Source organism: Musa acuminata, unplaced genomic scaffold, assembly GCF_036884655.1.
Source record: "Musa acuminata AAA Group cultivar baxijiao unplaced genomic scaffold, Cavendish_Baxijiao_AAA HiC_scaffold_1138, whole genome shotgun sequence".
Taxonomy (NCBI): Eukaryota; Viridiplantae; Streptophyta; class Magnoliopsida; order Zingiberales; family Musaceae; genus Musa; species Musa acuminata.
Window position 1 is genome coordinate 4,045,253 of NW_027021350.1, and position 22,262 is coordinate 4,067,514.

At 35.0% G+C, this 22,262-nt stretch overlaps 2 protein-coding genes across 2 annotated transcripts; one reads left to right on the forward strand and one right to left on the reverse strand.

Annotated features, from left to right (window-relative positions):
• The first annotated feature begins 2,012 nt into the window (after positions 1-2,012).
• On the forward strand, positions 2,013-6,648 carry LOC104000072 (probable serine/threonine-protein kinase PBL7). The gene is made up of 5 exons (XM_009422011.3): positions 2,013-2,369; positions 2,901-3,091; positions 3,330-3,519; positions 4,924-5,315; positions 5,560-6,648. The coding sequence occupies exons 1-5, from the start codon at positions 2,210-2,212 to the stop codon at positions 6,148-6,150; spliced, it is 1,524 nt and encodes a 507-aa protein (XP_009420286.2). The 5' UTR covers positions 2,013-2,209; the 3' UTR covers positions 6,151-6,648.
• Positions 6,649-7,918: 1,270 nt separating this feature from the next.
• LOC104000073 (sodium/hydrogen exchanger 1-like) lies at positions 7,919-19,009 on the reverse strand. Its single transcript, XM_009422012.3, has 14 exons — positions 18,488-19,009; positions 18,257-18,375; positions 16,603-16,700; positions 15,491-15,550; positions 15,328-15,374; positions 15,048-15,242; positions 14,903-14,949; positions 14,757-14,823; positions 14,558-14,658; positions 14,327-14,428; positions 10,986-11,124; positions 10,849-10,911; positions 9,427-9,510; positions 7,919-8,790 (listed from the first exon to the last, which is right to left on the reverse strand). The coding sequence occupies exons 1-14, from the start codon at positions 18,665-18,667 to the stop codon at positions 8,461-8,463; spliced, it is 1,632 nt and encodes a 543-aa protein (XP_009420287.1). The 5' UTR covers positions 18,668-19,009; the 3' UTR covers positions 7,919-8,460.
• Positions 19,010-22,262: the final 3,253 nt, after the last annotated feature.

The following is a 22,262-nucleotide window of genomic DNA, read 5'->3' on the forward strand; positions in this document are numbered from 1 at the left end:
CTCGTGTTCTCTTAACTGCACTCTGATGGTGAATTAGAGAACCGTGATGAATGATGGATATCGTAGAAAGCTTTCTTACTTCTTGTAAAAATTGTTAAGTACAAATAAGTCTCTGTTAGGAATTAGGATGCAGCAGTGTAATGACTTTAGGTGAAGTCGATCGGGATAATTTGCAGATCTGTTTTGCTCATGGTTTTATCTTCTTCCTTTTTGGTTCGGTTCTTGTTGTTTCTTCTCCATTCCTTCTTGGTGATTGTACAGAGGTTTTGAAGTAGAAGCATATAGGCTTCATGGGGTGATATTTATCAATCATTTTGTTAGGAAAGTAAGAACATATCTATCAATCATTTTCAGTCATACTAACTTTGAGATGTAGTAGGCATCTCCATTTGTTGTCAACCAATGACACATTGCTTAAGATTATGGAAAGAGTGGTTATAGTAAATGCATGTACTAATTTTGTGCTTGACTTGAACTGTAGCTGCTGCTACCTGTAGAGTGTATTCGGTGTATGTGTGTGGTTTAACTGCGTCAAACAGGGAGTTTACTCCTCACTAAATTGCATGCTAGTGGTCTGCTACTAATATCTTGCTCTCGTTATCATTCCATGTTTATGAGGTACATCCAAAATCTAATATAGCTGTTTATACTACATTGTGGTGCCGAAATCCTCCTCTTGTTAGATGTGAAAAATGGAGGGTTCTTACTATTTAATGTCTTAGATAGCCATTTGCTTAATGCCAATACTAGTCACAACCTCGGAGAATATTTTTGGTAATCTTATAAGAAGATCTATTCGATCTTTTTTTTTTTGACAGATGATTGGAATGATAAGAGCATATACGAAAATGATTGATATATTGTATCATTTTATTTTATTGTATATATGATGTGATATACTTGGAAAGGATGAATTAGGCCGCTTAAATATGATTTTATTTTTGAATAGAAATTTATTTTTTGGTTTATTTAATTTTTTTTTCCATGATCGGAACATGCAATAATCTTTGTTCTTCCAATATCAATTGGTGTAAAAGGCTGAGAGTTGTTTCAGTACGCTACTTAGCCATAAAAGTGGTATTAATAACATTAGGTTAAATAATTTAGATCGATATTTCATATTTTCATCAAAATAATGGATTATTTATCTCATCGGATCGAATAATAATAACATATGATTTGAATTTAAAAATATATTTTAATTTCCACGAGAAGAACTCTTTAAGCTTCAACTCGATGATCGAGTCTTCTTTTGTGGGAGTAGATACCAGTAAATATATTGTCCTTCCTACCTAATCCTCAAATATTATTGACTTTAAATATATATATATATATATATATATATATATATATATATTTAAAAGAGTCAACAATGAAAAATGAGATTTGATTATAAGATATTACGATTCAAAGTCTTTATCAATTAAGTTAATCGGCGGGTTTAATACCAATAAATTTATCGGATAAAATTTTGAACTCTTTATTTTGAATAATTTAAATTTTTAAGCCGTAAAAGCAATTTATTCCTCCGAGTTTGATACACAAATGCTTTGGTTACAAAATAAAATGAATTAAAAATAAGATGGATAAAACAAGTCTATTCGTATATAATTAATTCTCTCACAATTTATTTTCGGAAAATAAATTCCGCGTCGTCTTCCTTTTCCGAAAATAAATAAATAAAAACAAAAAACGAAACAAAAAGATCGAGTCAAACGCGGAATCATTATTCTATCGACAAAATTAATTATTCAATCAAAAATAAAAAAAAGGAAAAATTAGAGATTTAGTGACGCGCGGAATCGTTAATTTAATATCGAAAATAATCTTCGCCACCTTCCTCGGCTCACCCATCGAACTACCCATTCTTTTATTGGTTAGACCCGTGGGGCCCACTTGTGGTGGAGGGGTACCTCTGCTTGCGTTCGGTGGATTGTTACGTACGATTCTCTTCTTCTTACATCAATCACGCTCGCTGACCTCCGCCTTCTCCCTAATTTAATTCGAACTCGGTGTTGGTTCTCTATTTAGCCTTCCCCCGTCTTCCCTTGGTTTTGTTCCGTCTGTCGCCAGGGCTCTGATCGGGTCCACCGGTGAGATTTCGAGCCGTGCGCCGTTCGTCGCCTTCGATCGGAGAAGCGAGGGGGAGCTGTTGCCCGAGCTGTGATTCGTGGATTTATCGGGGAATCTTATCGGTGTTCTTCTAGTTATGATGAAATGTCTTCCGTGCCTTGCGTCGCCCGGCCAGGGCGATGCGGCGGACGAGGTTAAGGAGGAGGAGAAGAAGAAGAAGAAGAACAACGAGGGGGGAGATGGTGCCGTTCGCAAGGAGTCTTCTGCCGCCCCGACGTCTCGTCTCGGCAGTTTAGGTAAGAAAATTCGGATTATTGATGTTGTAGATTGTTCTTTTATGAGAATTCTGTGGATCCGATGCGCTTCCTCTGCCGCCCTTTTGGGGAATATTTGTTTTATTTGCTTCGATCCTTCTCCTCTTCGGATCTGTGGAACTTCCGTTCGTGTCTTGGATTCGGGACATTCGATGCAATGAGACCATATTTTGTGAAGCTATTTGTGACGTTCTTGTTAGATAATTCTTTTCGCGTCTCGTCGTATGCGCAGATCGCTCGCTCCCGTATCTTGTTCTGTCGAAGGTACTAGATTTTGTCATTGAATTATTAGGATCCATAAGGCGATTAGAAGCTCATGTCATTGAATTCATAAGAGTAAATTCATGGGCGTTGTTGGTCTCGAACGAACGATGCTCGACTTTTGATATTTAAGATTGTTACCCGTCTCTTGCTTTTTTAGCTTGCATAAATAAAGCTAATATCATAGACCAGCCATATTTTGGACGCATAATACCTGATTCGTTTATTATTGTGGATTGCTTGTGGTGCCAGACAAATCAAAATTGAGGGCTGATTCCAAAAAGGAAGCATCGGTTCCCAAAGAAGGAAATCCTGAGCATATTGCAGCACAGACATTCAGTTTTCGTGAACTTTCTGCTGTCACTAAGAATTTTAGGCGAGATTGTTTTTTGGGTGAAGGTGGTTTCGGTCGTGTATACAAGGGAAGGTTGGAAACTGGACAGGTTAGTTTCTTTTGTATATACTGCCTTACCCATGTTTTATCTGCCTGACAAAAATCTTGATCAATTTTAGATCAATTTTAGGCTAAATTGATCTACAATATTAAAGGTGCCTTGTATTATCAGCAAAAGTCTGTTTACGCATCTATTGTTATTGCAGAATAACAATTGACTTTTTTAAGTGTGATTGGGAACAATGGTTCCTGACAATTGACCATACAGCTGATATTCATCGTTGCAGGTTGTTGCCGTCAAGCAACTTGACAGAAATGGTCTTCAGGGGAACAGAGAGTTTCTGGTCGAAGTCCTCATGCTTAGCCTTTTACATCACCCCAATCTTGTCAATCTGATTGGTTATTGTGCTGATGGCGATCAACGACTGCTCGTCTATGAGTTCATGCCGTTGGGATCATTAGAAGACCATTTGCATTGTTAGTTTCCTTTGTCGCTTATCTTACATTATTTAGTTGTTTTTATCCTTCATTGCCCTTAATTCCGCAGTTGTAGTTCTAGAATTAAATGTATAAAGTAATAAATGTCTATTTATGAATGACAGGGATGATTTGTAAAGAAATAGTTGTTATTCCATCATCTAGCCTGAGCTAGAAGGATCTTGGTGCCTTAAATGAATGCTTAAAACTCTGAGGTGCTATGGGCCAATTGAAGTCAGACTTGTCAAGATTCAAGTTGTGATAGCCTTGGAAATTCCAAACCCTTATTGAACTAAAATATGCAAAAACATACCTGCCTTGTTTTGTTGTCCTTGATTAGGTTAAACTAGACTGTAATGTTTGAGATTTTAAATCTTCTGGGTAAAGCATGCCATTGATCTTTTTCTCCATATCCTATTTGCTTGTTTACCATTCTCCATGTCATTCACTGCTCCCCAAAGTTGGTCATATATTTCAATCAGAATGGTATACCCATGGTGACCAACCATCCCACTCACATAAGAGTGATTGATCTAGCATTCTGTAACAGCCAATGAATAGTTTTTGTGCTAAAGCATCAACCTGAAAAGAAAATTGTCTACCTGCCACATGAAGCTGCAGGTCAACATGCCACATGCAGCATCAAAGGCATTGCCAAGGGAAAATTCATTTATGTTTGTGAAAATTAGAATGAGTATAAGATGTGGACTCATGACATAAAAAAGGAAAATTCTTTGGGTTGCTTGAAGACACATAATCCTTCTTTTATGCAATCTAAATCATGTAAAGTCTGAATCAGTGTAAAGATATATATATATATATATATATATATATATATATATATATATATATATATATATATATATTTTTTTTTTTTTTTTATATCATGATTTTCATAGTTCTGAAGATACTGTGATTCTGAATGATAGAATTTTAATTGTTTTGGAACCTGAATTGTAGAAAGTTTTCTCCATAATAAACTTATGATGTTGTCGTTTCTTCCATATGTTAAATTGGTACCTTTTCTTTTTCTTCTATTGCATAGCAATTGATCCAATTGATCAAACTTCATTCAACTGATTCTTCGTACTTCCCATCATGGAGACAATGTGCATGTTAGGATGTGACTAGGCTGCCCAATTTTATAGTAAAAGAAATCATGCCCAGTTTGTAAAATACTTCATTGAAGTTTTAACATGCATGGACATCATTCTGGAAAAAAAAACTGCTTATGCATATGATTTTTGAGAATGGTTTTTATTTAGTTGAAACACATCAGCAGCTTGTTTACTTTCCCCTCCTCTTTTTCTTGCAACACAGGATTGCATTTTAACAATTTCGCAGGATCTGTGACAGACCCTGATAAATGAGCTTGATATTATTTTTTCTTTTGTTTTTTAATAGATATCCCAGCTAATAAGGAACCACTTGACTGGAATTCCCGGATGAAAATAGCTGCTGGTGCAGCTAAAGGCTTGGAATACCTCCATGACAAAGCAAACCCTCCAGTTATTTATCGTGACTTCAAATCATCGAATATACTTCTTGGTGAAGGATATCATCCAAAGTTGTCGGATTTTGGGCTTGCTAAACTTGGTCCTGTTGGTGACAATACCCATGTCTCAACAAGAGTGATGGGAACATACGGTTACTGTGCTCCTGAGTATGCTATGACAGGGCAATTAACAGTGAAATCTGATGTATATAGCTTTGGTGTTGTATTTCTCGAACTAATTACAGGCCGTAAAGCGATTGATAATGCTCGGCCTACCGGAGAACAAAATCTAGTTGCATGGGTATGTTGCTCTCTGTTTTTTAAACTACATCTAACCCAGTTGACTTAATAGTAGGATTCACCTGAAGGCATATTATTTAGTAGTGTTATGGTTCAAATTTTGATTATCGAATTTTAGATCCCAGTTATAGTCATTATGGTTTCAGGATATGATCAATAAGAATTTGATTATATGTTGACCATGCAAACTTTTTCAGATTGAGATATTGACTAAAATTACGACCACTTGTTGATGGTCTGTGCAGGCTCGTCCATTATTCAAAGATCGTCGGAAGTTCCCCAAAATGGCTGACCCATTACTACAAGGGCGTTATCCCATGAGGGGCTTATATCAGGCACTGGCAGTTGCGGCAATGTGTTTGCAGGAGCAAGCGGCTACTCGACCTCTCATAGGAGATGTTGTGACGGCACTTTCATATTTAGCTTCACAAAATCATGATCCAATTGCAGCTAGTATTCAGAGTACCAAGGTTGGTCCATCCATCCCAAGTTCTAGAAGTGGGTCTGGTGATCAACATGCTGTCCAGTCACCACATCAGAATTCTTCAGAACTAAAGCAAAGGGGTCCGCTCAAGGGAGCAAGTAAAGGTGCAAAAATTGGCAGAGATGGTTCTAGTGGTGGCTCGGGACGGAAGTGGAGCATGGAGGAGTCTGAGACTCGGGAGTCTCAGATGGATAGCCCGGTCCATGTGGAGAGAGCGCGAGACTCTCCAAAGAATATTGATCGTGATTTTGTTAGGGAGCGTGCCGTTGCAGAGGCTAAAGAATGGGGTGAAAATTGGAGAGAGAGACAACGGAGAAATGCACAAGGTAGCTCTGACAGGACACATGAGTAGAGGTCCTCTCAGATCCATTCCTCGGATGGTTTTTTGCATGCTTTACTTTCATGGAAAGGAAGAAATAGGTCAGAATTCAGCTGATCAGGACACATATTCTCTGTAAATAAAGTCAATGCCAGTAGCACATTATTATCCTCTTGTTTCCTTTTCCTGAAAGATCTTGTCTTTCGACAAAGGAGATGGCACATACAAAAGAAAAACCAAACAAAATACCTATCCGAAAGTGCAGAGCTGCATTTTAGAACGTATACATGCAATCTAGAAGAAGCAATTCCCACATTCAAGTTGCTACACATTTCTGCCTAGGCCTAAAACTGCAAGAAATTGTCATCATATTTTTGTCCATAAAATCTGAGGAGTTGATTTAGACATATCTGTGATGTTCCTATGTTTCATAGGACTATCTTTCTTAAATTTGTATTTGTGATATGCTTCTGAAAGCTGCCACAGTTATGTCTGTGAATTTATCAGTCATTGTTGGCTTCTTTTGTTCTATATGGTGGTTGTTATTTGTCTCCACTTCTGGTTGTGTTGTTGTTGCATAGCCAACTGTGTTGATCATGCATTGCAGAAGTAATTTGACAGAAGAACTAACTACTAGGCTTTAATGCTTTTTCGGTATAATCCGTCGGTCAATATATTGCAGCCCTCACCGTAATTAATTTCAGTGTTTTTTGTATGACCATGTAACTTAGTTCATCAAAAGTAAAGAACAAGGAAAGGATTTAGTGGTGTCAATTCCTCATCTGAATTATGTGAGATATATCACTACTATTTTGCTAGTTCATTCTATCTATCACTGCAGTTGGATCTTCAAGCGTTTGGATGTGTAGTGAACCATTTGTTAGAACATGTCCTCACTAATCTTTTGGAAACTCTACACATAAACCACCTAAGATGAGATCTGATGGCATCCTTAGGACCTACTGACAATGTTGTGAGATGCTTTTTCCAACCAATACAATTCACATTGTTGCTGATGTTTGATGTGACTTGTCACTCGATGAAACATTTTTAGATCATACGTCATTGAGGTCTAATTTTCCTTGTGATGCAACCAACAAATGATAGACTGATTGATGCTTGCAATCCAAACAATCAAAACTTTCGTGTAACCTAACCTATGATTTGGTCGCAAGTTCTTTTTTTAGCTGTAATTAACTTCAATTCTCCCAGAAGATGAAACATTTCTAAATCATAGGATATGCAATATATATGTATGTATATATATATATATATATATGTATGTATATATATATATATATATATATGTATGTATATATATATATATATATATATATATGTATGTATGTATATATATATATATATGTATATATATATATATGTATGTATATATATATATATATGTATGTATATGTATACATATATATATATATATATGTATATGTATACATATGTATATGTATATATATATATATATACATAATAAAATATAATCCCTGATTTTAATAATATATCTCTAACTCCAAGCAATCGACTTTGGAAATAATTGGAAGGGAGAGAGAGAGAGAGAGAGAGAGAGAGAGAGACCATGGTCACGTATGTGTAACTGTTCCAAGAAGAGCCAAGAAACTGTATGTACTTCACAGCAGCACACACACTTCATCACATATGATGTCAGACAATTGGTAACTCAAAGACAGTAGCAAACAGAGCACATTACACCTTTGTAAGAAGAACCCTATTAGAAGTCATAGAATGTTCCATAAAGAAGTGGAAGCTTCACAATCGACTGACTCAGCTCTGAACACAACAAAATAACATAGACATATTTTTTGCATAATTTTCATGTCCACATCTAATGTCAATTATAGAAAGACTACATATGGAACAGATGAACCTCGATTCCAGAGTTAAAAAAAAAAAAAGATAAAACGCCACCCAGATTACAGAAATATAAATACAGCACCGTAAACTAAAGAACCTATATGACACCGCACAACAATTACAGATGAGAAGAGAACAAAGAATTACATAACCCTCACACCGCACTGCAATCTGCCATGTAAATATGCAGAAACGTTAGTTTTACCTACCGATGATCGTGCCGTGATGGTAATTCATCCTAGTACAAGAGGAACCGTTGATTCACACAATTAGCCATCACGCTTGGTTGAAAAAGCTGGTAAATATACAGAAAGGCCTGATAATTACACAGATCTGGTGCTGCTTTGATAACTGTACCACTGAAAGCAATTTAATTCATAAATGTCATGAACCTACTTATTTTTGGTTTTTCCCCCTCCTATTTACTTTCTTTTCACTTGTTGTCATGTCCTTTTTTGCTTAAATACGGCCTTGGAGGCTCTGCTCGGTGGGTGAACCAGGAGAAAATGGAACAAAACCTCTCCCACCGAACACTGGACGCATGAATGCATCATCAAGCTTGCGCCAGTAGTAGTGAACCGTATGAGTTGGTTTGCTCAGGAGCATTCGGAGGCTGGATGGTCGAGTTAGAATTTCTCCTCCACCGTCGACTTCTGATCCCCGTCCATGTTCAAGAAGCGATGACAGGAGGGACTGGGGACTTGATGGTTCAGAGGACATGCTGCTGAGATGCTTTGCACTATGAGGCAATAAGAAGCTCACAAGTGGTTTTGTCACCAATCCAAATACCTGAGGCATAACAAGGTAACCATAACCAATGAGAAATTTCTCGACTAATAAAGCAAGGGAACTATATCTTCTGATGAGGCAATAATCTTATTTATCTAGCTAATGGTAACCAAGGTACACATGAACACATGATCGGTTGCAATCTTGAAACCAATTAGCATTAACTAGGGACATAAAAACAAGGTGATACATGCTTGATAAAAGAATATTTAAATAGCAAACACAACATTGTATTTTGTGTTGATATTTATATCCAAAGTGGAGAGTCATAGTTGCATGGATTCAGTTTCATTTTCTAGTATAGAAGATTTGCATTAAAAAGTAAAAAAAATATCAATTTAAAGTTTTCATGACAACCAAGCATTAGATACACCAGACACGGATACTTGAACAACAAGTTACACCATTATTACCAAAAAATAAAGCAAATTCCTACAAGGACATCGATGCTAGCCCGGTAGCAATACTTAAGCAAAAGAATGTACTAGGTCTTGATGGGTCATTCTGTTAACAGAGAAGTCCATAATAATAGTATATCGAGTGAGGATTATAACATTTGAGGCTAAAAGGGAATGCTCTTGCATGAAGCTAACACTACACCAGTTCAAATCAGCAGGTGCAGGCATATTTATTTACCACAGTGCTGAAGAGGACAATTGTGATAGTGCTGGTGATCATAATTGCATTTCCTCGTAGTTCAGTGTGGCCAGATCTTGTAAACTGCAATTTCAAAATGCAACTTGTTAAGATAAAAGAAATGCATAATCTTAGAATATAAATTAACTTGAATATCCAAAAAATAAAGTATAATAACTGAAAAAATGATACTCCAGCAACAGGATTATAACAAAAATTATTCATCCTTCAAATTGTTCATCCTCCAAATTAGGATAGTCAAAATGCCAGTAGGGGATACAAAGTTGGCAACACCAATTTCTGGATCTATTGATCCCAAACATGCTGGCATGCAATGAAATCAAGTTTATCTGCATTTATAATCTATTCTCAAAGAAATAACTACATGCAGGATAAAGCCATCAATTTTTTTATCACAAGATGTTGTGTTTTATAGAATAAGGGTTCTCTATATTGGTCTTGGTTACTGTGACTTTCCACTCATGATCTGTTTAAAGATGGAAAAGTAAAAGCTAAAACTTTTAATTATTTTGAATGATGGGAAAAAATGATGTATGTTAGTTAGCCTTTGGCAAGTATTCAGAGCAACCGTCATGGTTAGGAATGCTCTGAATATCATCAATGGATACCTTAAATTTTCTCATCTGAAACCTAATGTCTGTTAAATGCAAAGTGGAGATAAAAACGGAATTGTCCTACTGAGTGGTTTAAAGTCAGTGCTGATGGTGGCCTTCGAGCCTCAAATCATTCAGATGAGTTGATTGTCATTTGAAATACAGGTCAACTTATGAATGCAGGATTTCTGATTTTTCCTGAGGTTTCTTCCATCTAATGAGAGTATTTGTCATTCTTGAAGGAGCAAGGATGGCTCTCAAAATGCGGCACAAACAGCTGATCATTAAAAGTGGCTGCAAAGTGCTTGTAATTACTTTTGGAGGACAAAGAAGCAATCGATTGGAAAACCCAAAATGTGGTGCAATATACAAAGAACTGCTTTGAAATTCTGAAAACATTTCCGCCTCTTTTTGGATAGCTTTATGGAGGCAGACAGAATTGCTGAAAATAGCTGACTGTGAGAATTGTCATGAAAATTCTGAAAACATTGTTGTTTGTGATAGCCTTATGGAGGAAACTGTATGGCTGTTATGACAACAGGATATGGATTTTCTATTTTGTTAATCTCTCTTTTAGATTAATATTTGTAGTACTTGTTGGGCTGATGTTTGGGGCCAATTTCAAGCTAGCATGACTCCCTGTGGCCCTATTAAATACTAGGATAGCACCACTATATCAGCATAAATGCAAACATAGAACTGGTGGATGCGTCTATAGATTCAGAGGCCTTATTTAAAATTATGGTCTCAAATTCATCTTTGATACAAGACAATATAAAAAAAACTTAAAATGTGCATCGCATTTAACCTGATTGTAAGCAAGTGCTATTGACACTGCACCTCTCATGAGACCTGCCCACCATATTGTAACCTGTTAAACATTGCACAAATTTATTAGCATGATGGTTGAGAATAAATACGGTGAGAATGATGTTTTGCACTCACTTGTTGCTTGAAGATAATTCTTTCATGTGGAGAATTCTTTGTTAAGTTAGACAGGAATGAGAGTGGAAAAACAAAAGCAGCCCTACCAACCAAAACCAAGCCTAACAGAATGGAGCTAACACTAAGTGATTTTCCAGGGCTGCGAAGGAAAAAAAAAAAAGAGTATTAAAAATCAATTCAAAATAATATCAAAAGCCTTCTAATAAGTCATCAGTTCTGTCAGACACAAAAACAGACTGAGAAAAGACAATATGAAGTACATCCAAAACTGCAAATTTTGCTAATTTAGTACATATTTGGACCATCTAAGATGAGAGATCAGATTATTAATCGTGACAAATATTCCAACTTGCCCAGAATTTAAAACAAAGATTTAAAGGCATCATACATCCCAATGTGGTTGTAGTTATGTGTAAGATGCTCCAAAATTCATGCTGGGCCTAATTGAAGCACATGGAATGATGATAATACATGTCAAAGCACATTTGGACGTGCTAATATTCTTTCAAACTATATAATAAAAACACAGATTATCACGTAAGTGCACAGTGCATAGCCTCCAATTCAAATCTCGGCTGTCATCTATGCATCTTAAGTTTTAGTCCAAGCTTCTGTTTCTTGCAACTCACAGGGTGCATCATATAATGTACTAAGGAAGAGTTAGTTAGAAGATTTTTAAGCCTTGCTTAGAACTATATCATAGTACTGTAAGAATGTAAGTATCAGCATAGAATCAATGCACTCTCCTTTAAACATAGTTATCAGATTGAGATCAAACATCAATCTGGCCAAGCCTTGGACCACTGATTCACTGGATGGACAAGTAGGTCAAACGATCAGACCATAAATTCAATAAATATTTAAACAATAAAATTATACATAGTATAAAATAATTTTATGATAAAATATATTAAAAATTCATAATAAAACATAGTTGTAAAATACCGCTTTATTATAGAATGAATTTATGAAATTTAGTGATCAAAATATAGAAAACTAAACTCCAATGAATTGGCTGATATAGAAATAGGTCAGCAGACTCAGCACCACATGAGTAAGATTATAAATTGGCTAATAGGTATGCCAGCATATTGTTTGACGTACCACCCAAAATGGTACAAAACGGGTGGTATGGTACGTACTAACTGATACGTGGACAACCTACTTTGGAAATTTGGACGGTACTAAAAAAACAGGTTAGGGGTCAATACGGGTATGTATTGGCCGATATGATCAAAACTCATATTGAATCGATCGATATGGGTTGGTACCGATCGGAATTTGACTAATACAAACCCAAATTGGGTCAAGTTTGACCCCAATTGTCAAATTGACGATTGGAGCCTCCTTTGGGGCTTTAAATCCTCCTCCCTCCCCCCTCTTTCACTCATTCACTCACTCTCAGTCTCACTCTCTCTCATGCTCTCAGCTGTGATTAAAGTTTCTAATCGATGATTAGTAGTAATCAAGCTCTTGATTTGGATAAAAGAAGGATTGGAACTCAGGGTCTGATGGAATTTCTCCCAATTTAAAGGTACTTAGTTAATTTCTATGTTGTATATATCATTTCATATAATTAGAGGCATATTGACGCATATATATGAAGATTAAATGTGATTAAGATCATTCTATTATGTTTAGTTCCAATTAGGTCCATTATCTTACATTTGGCCCCGGATTAGGGGTATTTAGGGCTAATTACAGATTGTTATTAGTTGTTTGATTATGAATTTATTGGTTGATTAAGTGCTTTTCCTTGTATTTATTGTGATTAAAATCCAATTAGAGTTAATTAGAGTCTTTTGATTGGTTAGGCCCAATTAGGGGTGCATAGGTATAATTTAGGCCTAATCCCATCTTGTTATTAGTGGTTTGATTATGAATTAGGGTTCATTTTAAATTTAATGTGACTAAGTTCTATAATTTATGTCTCATATACACCACATTCTTATTTAAATACAATAAAATTACCATTAAATTAGGATTAAAAACTCTAAAAATGATTTTTATGATTTTTTGATCATTCTTTGGCTTTTTTTTCAAAAATCGGTACGTACTGATATATCGACATATGGTACATCGGCTATTGACCAATATGTATCGATCTGCTGATGGATTGATACCACCGATTGGCACAGTACGGCAGCCCATGCACCAACATATTGTGTCGGATCCATATTGATCCAACCAACGACTAGTTGGTATGCATACACAAATACTGACACAAAGGTTCAAGTTACACAAGCAAGATTAAAGTCAAATTCATGTTTCAGAAGGTAAGGTTAGTTCACTTAACATTATTGCAATGGTAAGTCCTACTACTCATCGCATTTTTTTTTCAACTTTTTACCCTTTATCTTGAGATTATACTAGGTTGTGTCTCAATCCCAACCTGAAAAGAATTGGGAATCAAGAGCACATTTAAATGATGACTCTAACACAAGATTTAAAAAAATCTTGGGACTGCCTCCAGATTTAGCACTAAGCATATCTGAGCCGACCTGCAACTGATTTTTACCACAATGATAGATAATCAAAACAACACATGATACTCCAAATTACATCATCCTTGTTTTCCCTGGTAAAACTGATCAATATGTTTGATATTCATAATGTATAGTTAAAAGACATTAAATATGTTGTTGGTTTATTTTAAACAGTTTACTTCCTTGTTTCGTCACACTTGTTCAAAACAAAAAGAGAAAATTAGACCTTAATCTATGTAAAATAATTGGGTGATTTTCATAATGCATAGTGTGCCATGCAGAACTTCATTTAACCAATTAGATTCATAAGGTTGTCATACGTTTAACTTTTTTATTTTGACTGTGAGGAACTGATCTAGAAATGAACCTAATCCAGAGGCACTAACAGGCCTTTGCTAGTATTTGACTTAACATAAAATAAGTAGTCTGGTACATTAGTATGCCCCTTTACCCCTAAATGTTTGGGTCCTGGTAACTGTGCTGCGTAAGCCTGAACCTTGGCAACACTATTAAATTATTTACTAAGCCTTTTATAAGAAAATCACTTGGAAACTTTAACTCTGTAGTGTCCCACGCTAGAACCTTTATCAGAGATGAGATAATGTTTTTGCAGAGTGAAAAATTAAAAAGTACATGTAGAGCAACAACTTTAAGCAAAGAAGAAAAAAAGCCATGGAAGTCGATTAACATATTGAGATAAATGATAGTCCCCCAGTTAAAATTTTGTGCTTAACATAACCAATCAATTATGGTTTCAAGAAAGATCATTCTTTAGCATTTTTAATTGAAAAACACCAGTGTCTCATAGGAGGGACCAGGATTATGTACTCAAAAGAAAAATGGAATATGTCATACCTGTTGCTAACAAACTTCCATTTTTCAATGTCCAACACATCCATTCCAACGTAAAGAAAAAGAAAAGTCTCTGCAATAAATGACAATGTTGCAAAAGCATGCCTGGACACAAAAAAGGAAAGTATGGGAGAGAGAAATGAGTAGAATATATTGGATCATCCATTGCTTCAGAATAAGTAATAATGAAAGCAGCAATTCAGCAGCTTAGATGCACTGAAGAGACCAACATACTTGGTAGTAACTCTTGAGCATTCTGTCACATTATGCCAGGTATAGTGTGACATGACTATACCACAGAAGAATACTGCGAGAATACCACTTAAATTTAACAACTGCAAAGAAAAACAATTCTCTAAGAACATGATCAGCTCGACGTCTACTAATATAGGTTCTAAAGAACTTGTTTCATGTAATTAGAGATGCATCTTACTGCAGTCAGCATATAGGAAAGGTATGCCATGAGTATCATAAGTGCAACTTCACGATTGGTGGAATGCCTGGGAAATGGAAGATAAAAGATATATCAACTCCTTAAACTCCAAAAAAATTGATTCAAGAAAATTTATATCAACAGACCTTCCAATGTACAACTTTTTGATAATGTATGCACTTAGCAATCCACCCTGCAATCAATAGAGTAAATATCCTCGGACAATAGAAAACCACAATATTTGTGAGTGTAGGTGCAGAACTAGTACCAAGTAGCACAAAAGGCACTTACAAATGCTCCAAGGAGGGTGCTACTGAGAAATAAATAACCGAAGTCTGCCACAATCTTCAATATGATAATGGCATCAACATGAGCATGATCAAAATTCTGAATTGCGTTGAAGAGTACAACCGATGTGGCATCATTGACAACACCTTCACCGAATACTAAGCTATACAAGAAGGGTGTTTCATCTTGATTAAGAACCTGCTTTGGAAGAAAGATTACGAGTACATAAGTTGCTGTTCTGATCAGGGAGAATAACAAATTAATGCAGAACTTCTTCAAAGACCTGCAAGGTACAGACAGAATCGGTTGCAGAAAATATCGCCCCTATTGCTGTTTGAATAAAAAATAGAAATAAATTAGGATAAAAATATTAGAGCATGACCAAATCATGCATTGCAAAACAACAGAGAGAAAACAAAGACAGGTGGTGTAATAAAATACTTTACCAAGAAAATCTCCAATGTCTAATGAACCAATATCCATGTTTCTGAGTAATGCAATTGCCCCTGTGTTCAGCATCAAAGACGGTCACAAGAACAAAGAGAGGATTAGATTAAAATTAAAAACACAAGTAAAAGCAACCTTTTTCAAAATCAACTGAACTCCTGTATAGGCATCAAAATCACAGTTGATAGCTGGATAATCTGAAGTCTCTTGGCTTCCAATAGTCCATGCATCAGAATAAAGTGAAACAGTTTCCAGATAGTCTGAGAGCTTGGAATGATTTTTTTTGTTTTTTTGTCAACATGTAAAATACTAGACCTCTGATGTTTGTAAACTAATCAAAGTAGTTAATGGTACAAATTCGCCAATCACACTCTTGATGATTCATCATTTTATTGCAAACAATTCACTACAATGCCATTGATGATAGACGGAAATGTTAAAATGTTGGTGTCTTGGAAGATGCACAACATGAAATTTCCAATGCAAATTCAACTATCAGATTTCATAATACAAATGCAAAATATTAACAATTATTTCAGGCTCTAAATAGTTCTTTCAGACTACTAGGAAAGAGTTATTGGCCTTAAGTTATTCCGAACTCTAAATGGTTCTTTCAGACTACTAGGAAAGTGTTATTTGCCATCAGTTATTCCGGATTCTAAATAGTTCTATTTGGCACATTTCCTGTCATTTAAAGTGTCTACTAGAAACTTGCCTATTTTTTGAATGTTTGGGATGGCTTTTTAAATAGGTCCTGAAGAAATTTGGTTAATCCTCAGACCACTTCTGGCACATTTGCATTCCTTATGAGTTCCATTACTCAATATATCTGACCTGTTTTTATTAAATTCAGCCCCAGAAATGTATATGTAATCCAAATTCAACTCTTTGAAAGCATTTCTCATGTTCTTGTTAAATAAGCCCATTCACATTCTGCCAACATGACAAAAGAATTTTTTGGAAAAAAAGGAGTTATGCCCAAAACACATAAAGATTAGCTTATGTTCATAAATACAACTTTATGAAGCAAGAATAAAACTGAAAATAAATTATCTCTGGAACTTTGAGAACTGCAGTAGGAGATAATGTGCACCAATGAGTAAGAAATTACCAAAGAAAATTATGAAAAAGGATATTAATGTCCCAACTGCACCAAACAGCATGATTGTCATGAAGTTGCGAAAAAATTGTTTCTTTTTTACTTGAAACCTGGCAGTCAAGAAGAAAAAATAGTCGTTCAAGTGTCAAAAATAATCATTCTTAGTCAACATAGGAGGAGATTGTTCTAGTAGCAACGAAACTTAGTAACGAGATATCACAGGGAAAGTATTAACAAAATGATACATGACAAAAGATTTTCATAATGAAAGTTAAGTAACAGTTACATCATATGATTGAGATCTGAACCAAAACAAACCTCTTCTATCATGACAGTTGAATGTTAATTTTCTTTCTCTTTTAATAAATTTGAAAATATAACACATTTATGAAACTGAAAAAGAAACACAAAGTTTGTCTACCTCCTGGTCGGTGGTATGATACTAAGCAGCTAATGCTAGCCATTATGCTCACTTGCACACACTGCAACATTTACAGGATCACTGGTGTCCTCGCAACCTAGAAATTACAACTCAAGCATGACCGCAGATGTTCCATAATGTTGAGAAAGGAAAAATTCCATGTTTATCTGCTTTTAATGTTACTTGTTGCAATAATTCCATGTTTATCATTTTTTACTTACAACATTTTACTAAAAATTTAAAATTCTTTCAACATCCAACAAGCTCATTAAGTGTGCATTGATGCATTCACAGCACACATGCATACACAAAGCCCATAGATATGCATGCATACCTTTTAGATGACACAAAGCATGAAGCACATAGATGAACACATAAGGTCTCATGTGTCTAGACTAAGTTTTTGAAGATGCCTTATGAATCTCTGCATAAACTATGCCAATAACAGAGAATGTTTTCCTTAAATAAGTCATCATTAAGAACCATGTAATATATTTAAAAACTCAAGAAAGCAGGCTCATAATTGTTCAACTGTATATATTAAATTAAATTCAGAAAATTCTGTGAACCTTTTAAAAGTTAACCAGAACTTTACATCCATTTCATAAACTTGGAAAAATGAAGTCCCATAAGCTCTTTCGAACTTTACAGAGGAACAGATCAGGAACAAATGGCACCAATTCTAACCTTTTCACTTTTATAAATCTAATTTATCCGTTCAGTAGTGTGAGAAAACAGCAACATTCGACAACAGTAGCTAAGACACCACGAAGAAAATGATCTAAAATTCCTTTCAGAAATGAATTTTATGTCTATTTTATTTAAGATTTTTAACAGATACAATAAATTAACGATATTGTTTCATTTGCTAACAATATGCTTCCTTTCCAAATGCATATTTGATTTCAATTTTTTACCAAAAACGGACGTAAGATGTGCGTTATGATATGACATGTCCCACAAATTAATATGAAAGAAACAAACCAACTAAGTTGCCCCATGTGCATCTGTCTGATTCATAATTCTATGCCGATGCAAGAGACTAAAGTTTTATAATCGTAGACGACAGCTGAAATTTCTAGAATTACAAGAAACAAGATAAAATCTTTAGCGTGGTAGGCCCAAATATAAAGAAGCAAGAAAAAACCGAGAAACCACTAAAAATATACAGAAAAATGAAGCACATAGCTATGAAGCTCAAAAACGAAAAACATCCAATAAAAAACCTTATCTTTCTTTACTTACCCGGCATTGAATATAATGGGCGGAAGAAGGTAGATGAAGAAGAGGTCTTCGCTGAAGATGAAGATGTGCGAGCTCTTCCCTTTCGTCGTCAGCAGTATGAGGACTCCGGTGCACACCCCCTGCGCCATCAGAAGACCCAACAAAAAATGGAATTAACCAAATAGCTCGAGCCGAAAGCTAAAGAAAAGTTCAATCTTTACGAATGGTAAATCCGGGTAAAGGGGAACTCACGATGACGAGGGCGGTAATGGACTCATTCATCCAGCGCCTCTCCTCGAGAAGGTGCCCGATCACGATGCACCCGCAGATAAGCGCCACGAAGAGGTTAATGGAGACCACCGAGGCGTGATCGGAAGTCGCCAACGCTTTTCCCAGGGGCACGAGCTGCTGCGCCATCCAGCCAAACGCCATGGCCGATGGCCGATGGCCTTCCGCCTCTTCCCTCCTGCGGACCGGGAACCAAGACGACTAGAACCAAGCAATTCCCCGAGGAGCAGGTGGTTCACGTCTCCAAGGAGTCCACGGAAGAGACATTTCGGCCCGCAATTTCTCGACAACCCGAGACAAATTCAAGCAAAAAAAAAAGAAAGATTTTTTCACGAAAATGCGAGAAAGGATCTGAAAGAAGACGGCTTCCCGAACGAAAACTTCGCGGCGAACCAACGAGATCGCTGGTTTCCGATCGAACAGCTCGAGGGTTGACGATCAGTCTGGAGATTAGGGCGAGCTCGGAGTTCGAGAGGACCGTTTCGCCTTCGGCCGCTTCCTTCGTGTTGCCGCACAAACGAACACATTTAAGCTCGAATGTACGAGGAAACTGAGTGATACGCGGCGGACGCTGATTCGATGAACGTCGTGTTTGCTGTTGTTGAATCGTGTACGGAAGTATCTTGAGATCCGATGCTCTCCGTCAAATGGAGTCCAATTGAGAGAGACTTTGTTGATATGTTCTTTAGAACATAATTTTATTTAAATGTGTCTTTAGAAGAATAAATCTCAATAGATTTGATGGGGTTTTGATAGTGGAAATATTAATAATAAACTTTATATTATAAGTCTCAATATTAATAATAAATCTCAAAATTAAACTTTATATAAACATAAATCTTAATAGATTGGATTAGCATAATACTACTACTACTACTACTATAATAATAATAATTATTATTATTATTATTATTATTATAAATTTTAATTATTTGAGATCGATTTTATGAGATTTGACATAGTTATACATCGATTGTGAGTGTTCTAATGTAATTTTTTTACTTTTTCTCGTTCGATCTTGGGATCGATAACAATGGTGTTCAACATCATACATGGAATTTGATTCAAATCGAAAGAAAAATAATTATTCGAAGATTCAGTGAGATCAATGTGACTGTTGTTTTCCATCAACTTTGAACACTATTTAAACATGATAAATAGTTTAATTAGCAAGCATTTTTATGGGTTCACAAAACATTTATATATTTTTTTCCATATATATATATATATATATATATATATATATATATATATATATATATATATATATATATATATATATATATATATATATATATATATATATATATATATATATATATATATATATATTTGTATGGCATATATATTTAATGGATGATGAAAAAGGAGTTCTTTTATAGGCATTTCCAACATATAACATTTGGTACTACTACTTCTATAATAATAATAATAATAATAATAATAATAATAATAATAATTATTATTATTATTATTATTATTATTATTATTATAAATTTTAATTATTTGAGATCGACTTTATGAGATTTGACATAGTTATACGTCGATTGTGAGTGTTCTAATGTAATTTTTTTACTTTTTCTCGTTCGATCTTGGGATCGATAACAATGGTGTTCAACATCATACATGGAATTTGATTCAAATCGAAAGAAAAATAACTATTTGAAGATTCAGTGAGATCAATGTGACTGTTGTTTTCCATCAACTTTGAGCACTACTGACTCATAAGGTAGTATCCATGATAAATAGTTTAATTATCAAGCATTTTTATGGGTTCACAAAACATTTATATATATATATTTAATGGATGATGAAAAAGGAGTTCTTTTATAGGCATTTCCAACATATAACATTTACTAGTAGATTTCTTCACCATGGCAACAGTGAATGCTGAAGTACCATTTTGGATTTGGACTTGGATGTTGTGTTGTAATGATGAATCAGAGGACAAGAAGAAAACACACAAAATAAAAGAAACAAAAAAGAAAAGACAATTAGCAATTGTCAACGAGTCAGAGGACAACATGAAAGCCACCCTGAGTTCTCACTCTAAGCCAAAGGAAATGGATCCATGGTGCTACACATTGTTGTTGTACTATGGATAATGTCGCACACAAAAAATCAATGACAAGGAAAGACTCACGTAATCAATTGATTTGTTTGTAGTGGTTGTCATCCTCATCTTGTCGTCATTTTTGTTCTTAGAACTCTTCATTATCGCACCGTGGAAAATGGTTTGACACTGTTAGATGTATTATCATCAGACATTCAAATTACTAGTGTGCCCAAAGCATTAGATGAGAGTGAATTGATGATGTCATTATGTTATAATGTTAAGAGTGTTTAAGTCATACTTGCCAACGAACTCAATCTCTTAATTTCAATCCTCTATAAATATGGGATAATGTAATGTATTAAGTGATATAAAAAAGATTAATTAGAAGAGAGGAGAGGTTAACATAGTCCCAAGCCCAAGAGAAGATGTATAGTTTAAGAGATAGAGACTAAGTGATTACTTTCTTTATCGTCATATTTTTTAAAATTATATTAGGATTTCTATATTTATAAAAATAAAATATTTAATTTCGTTTCTCTTTACGCCATCAACTCTACTGACTAATATATTATATGCCTTATTACATACCAAAAATAGTACTAAAACATGGTTAAAAAGATAATTTTATAATATTATTCTCACCATCCAAAGAAAAAAAAACCAGAAAAGATAAAGAGAAAATGTGAAGCAATTGAATAGTATTATCTAACTTCGTTTCCCAACAAAATCTCTCCGTGTATTCGAAGGTTTTGTTGGAAAGTAAAACACTCGGTATAAAGAAATCTTTCTCTCGTGATCCTACCTCCTCATTCGTCGATTGCTACAGAACTACTAGTTTCTAGAGTTTCTAGATCATTACTTTTACATAAGTTACAGAATGAGAAATTAATATCAATGAGAATAGTATTGTGAAATTATCTTTTTAATCCTATTTTAGTGTATATGTGCCGACATATGCATTATTTCCATCAACAAAATCGATGACATAAGAAGAAATAAATTTAAATATTTCATCTTCGTAAGTATAAGGATCCTAAAAGTAATTAGCTCTAGACTAGACATACGTCAATAGAGTACTAATTGATAATACTGGTGAGAGACCATTCATTTCATGATGTATACAAGCAGTACTTGCACATGGATATGTTCTTCACCTCTCATATCAGTACTTGGACTAAATTCAGTAAGTAGCATGGCATATTTTCTCTATAGCTGACAGAAAAAAATAAATGTATTCTGCACTACTGATTTTTGCACAAGATAAACTTGCAAGCATAAGGTAAGTCATTTAAGAAAATCCAGCAAAGTCTTGTAAAATAGGAAAAACCTGGAAGTTTAGGATAAAGAAGAATGTCAACAATGAGCAATCTGAGTGATGTTCTAAGCTAATTTGTTTCAATCAGGTAATCTCTGTATCATGGCTCACTGAACTCCACTTGATGACATGCAGAACAGTAACTTGCAATGTTGTAATAATAAGCTACAGTGGTTTTATTCATTTTCATAAAATAAAGGATAATGGTTAACTCCACAATGCATATACCTTGAATTGGACTGGGTTTTCTGAACAACAGATCAGCCGAATTATATGTGAGCTCTGCGGATAATGAAATCTTCTGTCACAGTTCAACCAGGTTCGGAGGGTCTCAGATTGTAGTTGCCAAGGGTACAAAATTCAGCATA